The 6,002-nt window shown below is 43.3% G+C and overlaps 1 protein-coding gene across 5 annotated transcripts in view; it reads left to right on the top strand.

Annotated features, from left to right (window-relative positions):
- TCEANC2 (transcription elongation factor A N-terminal and central domain containing 2) overlaps positions 1–6,002 on the top strand; it is a 44,339-nt gene that overhangs the window by 1,134 nt on the left and 37,203 nt on the right. The window contains exons 1-2 of one of the 5 annotated variants that reach the window (XM_020871436.2): positions 213–343; positions 955–1,098. In XM_020871436.2, coding sequence (XP_020727095.1) covers positions 997–1,098 — 102 coding nt within the window. In that variant the 5' untranslated portion in view covers positions 213–343; positions 955–996. Of the gene's footprint in view, positions 1–212; positions 390–422; positions 606–954; positions 1,099–6,002 lie in introns of those variants that run through there. The other 4 variants (XM_020871433.2, XM_020871432.2, XM_020871434.2 and 1 more) reach the window with 4 other exon arrangements.

Raw genomic sequence — 6,002 nt, 5'->3', positions numbered from 1 at the left:
CCGAGGTTGGCGAGAGGAAGTGGATCCAAACATCGCGAGTACTAGAGCGAAACGACTCCTCCCTCTGCGAGGCATGCTGGGGCATGTAGTTCTCTTCAAGCGGGAGGCACCCAGTGGTTGGGGAACTTGGTCTCGGGGAACTACCAGCTGCCCTAGGCGCTCCCGAGCCTGCCCATTCGCGGTGTATTCTGGGGAATGTGGTTTGGCTCACCCCGCCGCCCCCTCCCCCCAACCACCGTTGGCTGGCCTCGTACTTCAGCTGGCTGGCGGAGCTTTTGCCGAGAAAGTGCCAACCCTGAAAGGTGTTCAGACCCCCTAAGGCCCAGGCTTGGGCCCTCAGAGGGTGCGTGCTGGAGAGGCCCAGCTGTTTGGCAGGGCTGCTTTTCCTGGTGGGTCTCACGTGCCATCGTTAGCCTTCCCCTTTCTGGGCTCCTGAGTGCTGAAGGCAGAGGAAGGTGGTGTTTCCCGTTGCTATGGGATTAGAGCAGGACAGTCTTTAGGGTCCTTTGACCGTGGAGCATTTCCTGGAGATGAGGACCCTGCTGAGATCTGGAGGAGGTTGTTGGATATTGGTTACAACGGGAACCCTTGGGGTTGTGGCTATGGTACGGTAGTTGTTAAGAGAGCTTCACTGAACCTGGGGGAAAGCGAACCCAACCACAACACAACCTAAGATGGAAGAGGCTTTATAAGTCACCAGGTTCAACGCCTGGCCCTCTCCTGGTAGCCTCTTTACAGGTGCACTTCGGAAAGCTAGTCACCTCTTAATTCAGGAAGTAGACCGATCATTGTATACAATTTTCAGGTTTTAGGAAAATGTTTCTTTTTTAAGAGGAAACCTTCTTTTAAATTCCACCCAAGGGTTCTAATAATTCAAGAATGCTTCCAGAGTGTGGGAGCACACATCACTGAAGTTTTGATGACATTCTAGAACCTGCCCTCTTTGTTGAGCAGAACACGGTACAAGCACGTGAAGGTAGTTGGAGTCCCCTAGGAATGGATAAATTCGTCATTCGAACACCCAGAATCCAGAATAGTCCTCAGAAGAAAGATCCTGGAGGAAAGATTTACAAGCAGGCCACCATTGAATCTCTGAAGGTGAGAGGGGATCCGGGAGTGGAGAAAATGTGCAAAGGACTTGGGATGGCAAGGAGGTCTGGAGTTCTACTATGGAAGACCTTTGAGTTCCTTATTTCTGTGCTTTTTCCCCACTGTGTTCCTGACCACTCCAAATTTGTTTCCCCCATACTCTACCAATTTCTGGACCTTTGTTACACCCATCTAATTACTTTAGCTTTGTGGTATGTTTCACTAACTGGTAGGATACATCCTCTTAAATTATTCTTCTTTTGCAAGATGTTCTTGTCTATTAAATGGAATGTTCGTGTACCAAATATGATTCGTGTACCCTGTACAAACTCAGTAAGACTGGGTGATGATACCACCCCTCATCATATTGACCGGAACTGTATCACGTGGCCTTCACAGCCACAGCTGAGACTGAAAAAGAGACTGTTAAACTGGACTCTTTGCAACCTCAAACTGTCTGACTTATGTTGACAAGGAAGAGGCAAGGCATCATGAATACGGTATAGACAACCAACAGTGAATCAATGAATGTAAGAACCCAATTAATGGTAGTTACTGCTTCACTTAATAGTGAAGGACAGGGGAGTCTGGCGTGCTGCCGTTCATGGGGTTGCAAGGAATTGGCCACGGGTTAGCGACTGAACAACAAGAAGTTTCTTCACTAAAAACAAGCAGAAAACTGCTTGCAATTATTTCTCTTTGTCTTCTTGAGCCTCTCTTAATTTATGCACTTCTTCTTTCTGATTTCCTTTATTGCTTCCTCTTTTCTCCATTAGACTGCTAATGTTTGTGCTTTGCAGAGCTTTGTCACATTTTATGTATTTGGCCAGGGTAATCTTACTCATCTTGAGGCTTGCCGTGCTGATGACTGCCAAACTTGCACCTCTGGCCTAGGTCTCTGAAGAGAATGGGATCAGGGGCTAGAGAAAAATTTACAAAGACTGTGATAATGTGGGGGGGCCTTCTGAGTACTTGACTTAAGTACTCCTGACTTAAGTACTCCGTTGGGCTTTTAGATATACCACACGTTTATCAGACCCAGATTAGGAAGTGGTATAGGGAAGTGTAAACAAAAACCCTGGGTTTTCGGCCTCTTGTGCAGTTGGGTGATCTTTAGCAAGTCATTTTCTAAACTGGGATCTCATTTTGTCCTTATCTAGGAAATGTGGTGGTTGACCTATGTCATTATGTCAGGGTTTCTTCAAACAAACACTCTTGTCCTTTCGGGCAAGATGATTCTTCCTCATTTGACACTGTCCTGTGAATTTTACAAAGTTGAGTATCTCTGGCCCTCGGACACTAAATGCCTGTAACACCTCCCATTGTGATGACCAAAAATGCCCTCACGTGTTTACAAGTAGGCCGTAGTTAAGACCTACTAAGCTCAAGATGATCTTAAAATCTCCCCTAGTTTTGCAGTTTTGTGAATTCCTAGAACACATTCAAGTGTTTCAACTGTTTGCTCAGAGTATCCAGGAATAATTGTAGACTGTATATTGTATACAGTCACTACTGTATATAATTCTCAGAGACAGTGGTGGACAGGACTGTGGTATCAGACTGTCTGGAAGAAAAAAAGGGATAGTAGTAATTGACCTACATGTACACTCAACATACAAACACCCAGATTCTAATATGCCTTCACTTCTCCCTTCTGCCCTTGGTGTCCCCCTGTGGGCCCCAGTTGAGAATCACTGTGTGTGATGATGAGAATAAGTCATGTGAAGATTGTGGAGTCAGAATAAACAACAGGCATATGAAGTAACATTCTCCTTCGGTGCAATGGCTTTTCTTCCAAAACTTCTCCCATATTTATTTTATCCATATACCAAGTAACTGGGACTAGAAATTTGGAAACCACCCTTAATTCTTCCTTATATCCAATTTTCAATTTTGTCTGCTAAAAATCCTTTCTGCCCTTACATCTTTCTCTTTAAATTTCAAAATCTTTTTGAATTTAGAGCAGTTCTGTAGTCTGTTAACTTTCTCTCCCTGACTTTGGCATCCCCTATCATTCCAACCTCCACACTTAAGTCAGAGAAATAAGGCTTAAAAAAAAAACAAAAAACTACTCAGGTCACCTCCTTACCAAAGGAAACCCTTCCCTCAGTGGTTTCAAATTACCTTTCGATAAAGACATTTCTTTACATGACACCAAAGGCCCTCTGTGACCTGGTACCTGCCTGCCCTGCTACTCTTCTTATTTACCTTCCGTCCAGTGTCAGCTATTCACAGTTTCTCAAAGATGTGTTCTTTCATACCTCTGTATCTTTGCATTTGCTGTTCTGTTTTCCTTGAATGGCTTTTTTCTCTTGTCTTAGAGGCAGTATGGTGTAGTAATTAACACAGACTCTGGAGCCAAACTGCCCATGTTAAAATTCCAACTCTGCCACTTAAACTACCTGTGTGACCTTGGGCAAGTTATCCTCTCTGTGTCTTTCCTTATCTGTAAAATGGGATTAATAATAATATCTATTTAATAAATGAAGTGTGAAGTGAAAGTCATTATTTTATTATATAATAACCTACATGGAATTCTTCAGGCCAGAATACTGGAGTGGGTACCCATTCCCTTCTCCAGGGGATCTTCCCAACCCAGGGATCGAACCCAGGTCTCCCGCATTTCAGGTGGATTCTTTACCAGCTAAGCCACCAGGGAAGCCCAAATAAATAGATAAGCAACTAGGATATACTGTATAGCACAGGGAATTCTAGCCATTATTTTATAATAACCTAAAATAAGCCTCTTATCCTTCTCTATCAAAGGGCAGACAGAATGAAAATCAATTCCACAGAAAACTAACCAATCTGATCACAAGGACCACAGCCTTGTCTAACTCAATGAAGCTATGAGTCATGCCGTGTAGGGCCACCCAGGATGGGCCGGTCATGGTGGAGAGTTCTGACAAAATGTGGTCCACTGGAGAAGGGAATGGCCAACCACTTCAGAATTCTTGCCTTGAGAACCCCATGAACAGTATGAAAAGGCAAAAAGATAGGACTTTGAGAGATGAACTCTCCAGGACTGTAGGTGCCCAATATGCTACTGGAGATCAGTAGAGAAATAACTCCAGAAAGAATGGAGAGATGGAGCCAAAGTAAAAACAACTCCCAGTTGTGCATGTGACTGGTGATGGAAGTAAAGTCCAATGCTGTAAAGAGCAATATTGCATAGGAACCTGGAATGTTAGGTCCATGGATCAAGGCAAATTGGAAGTGGGTCAAACAGGAGATGGCAAGAGTGAACATAAACATTTTAGGAATCAGCAAACTAAAATGGACTGGGATGGGTGAATTTAACTCAGGTGACCATTATGTCTACTACTGTGGGCAAAAATCCCTTAGAAGAAATGAAGTAGCCATAATAGTCAACGAAAGAGTCTGAAATGCAGTACTCAGATGCAATCTCAAAAATGACAGACTGATCACTCTCTGTTTCCAAGGCAAACCATTCAGTGTCACAGTAATCCAAGTCTATGCCCCGACCAGTAATGCTCAAGAAGCTGAAGTTGAATGGTTCTATGAAGACCTACAAGACCTTCTAGAATTAACACCCAAAAAAGATGTCTTTTCATCATAGGGGACTGGAATGCACAAATAGGAAGTCAGGAGATACCTGGAGTAACAGGCAAATTTGGCCTTGGAGTACAAAGTGAAGCAGGGCAAAGGCTAACAGAGTTTTGCTGAGAGAATGCACTGGTCATAGCAAACACTCTCTTTCAACAACACAAGAGAAGACTCTACACATGGACATCACCAGATGGTCAATACCGAAATCAGATTGATTATATTCTTTGCCTCCAAAGTTGGAGAAGCTCTCTACAGTCAGCAAAAACAAGACCAGGAGCCGACTGTGGCTCAGATCATGAACTTATTGCCAAATTCGAACTTAAATGGAAGAAAATAGGAAAAACCACTAGATCATTCGGGTATGAGCTAAATCAAATCCCTTAGGATTATACAGTGGAAGTGACAAATAGATTCAAGGGATTAGATTTTGATAGAGTGCCTGAAGAACAATGGATGGAGGTTCGTGACATTGTACAGGAGGCAGGGATCAAGACCATCCCCAAGAAAAAGAAATGCAAAAAGGCAAAATGGTTGTCTGGGGAGGCCTTACAAATAGCTGAGGAAAGAAGAGAAGCGAAAGGCAAAGGAGAAAAGGAAAGATATACCCATTTGAATGCAGAGTTCCGAAGAATAGCAAGGGGAGAATAAGAAAGACTTCCTCAGTGATCAGTGCAAAGAAATGAGAAAAACAATAGAATGGGAAAGACTAGAGATCTCTTCAAGAAAATTAGAGATGCCAAGGGAACATTTCATACAAAGATGGGCACAATAAAGGACAGAAATGGAATGGACCTAACAGAAGCAGAAGGTATTAAGAAGAGATGGCAAGAATACACAGAAGAACTATACAGAAAAGATCTTCATGACCCAGATAACCACAATGATGTGATCACTCACCTAGAGCCAGACATCCTGGAATGTAAAGTCAAGTGGGCCTTAGGAAGCATCACTATGAACAAAACTAGTGGAGGTGATGGAATTCCAATTGAGCTATTTGAAATCCTCAGAGATGATGCTGTGAAAATGCTGCACTCAATATGCCAGCAAATCTGGAAAACTCAGCAGTGGCACAGGACTGGAAAAGGTCAGTATTCATTCCAATCCCAGAGAAAGGCAATGTCAAAGAATGCTCAAACTACTGCACATTTGCACTCATCTCACATGCTAGCACAGTAATGCTGAAAATTCTCCAAGGCAGGCTTCAAGAATACGTGAACGGTGAACTTCCAGATGTTCAAGCAGGATTTGGAAAAGGCAGAGGAACCAGAGTTCAAATTGCCAACATCTGTTGGATCATCGAAAAAGCAAGAGAGTTCCAGAAAAACATCTGCTTTGTTGACTAC

Source organism: Odocoileus virginianus, chromosome 5 (assembly GCF_023699985.2).
Source record: "Odocoileus virginianus isolate 20LAN1187 ecotype Illinois chromosome 5, Ovbor_1.2, whole genome shotgun sequence".
Taxonomy (NCBI): domain Eukaryota; kingdom Metazoa; phylum Chordata; class Mammalia; order Artiodactyla; family Cervidae; genus Odocoileus; species Odocoileus virginianus.
The sequence above is the reverse complement of the archived record's forward strand: the minus strand, read 5'-3'. Positions and strand labels throughout refer to the sequence as shown.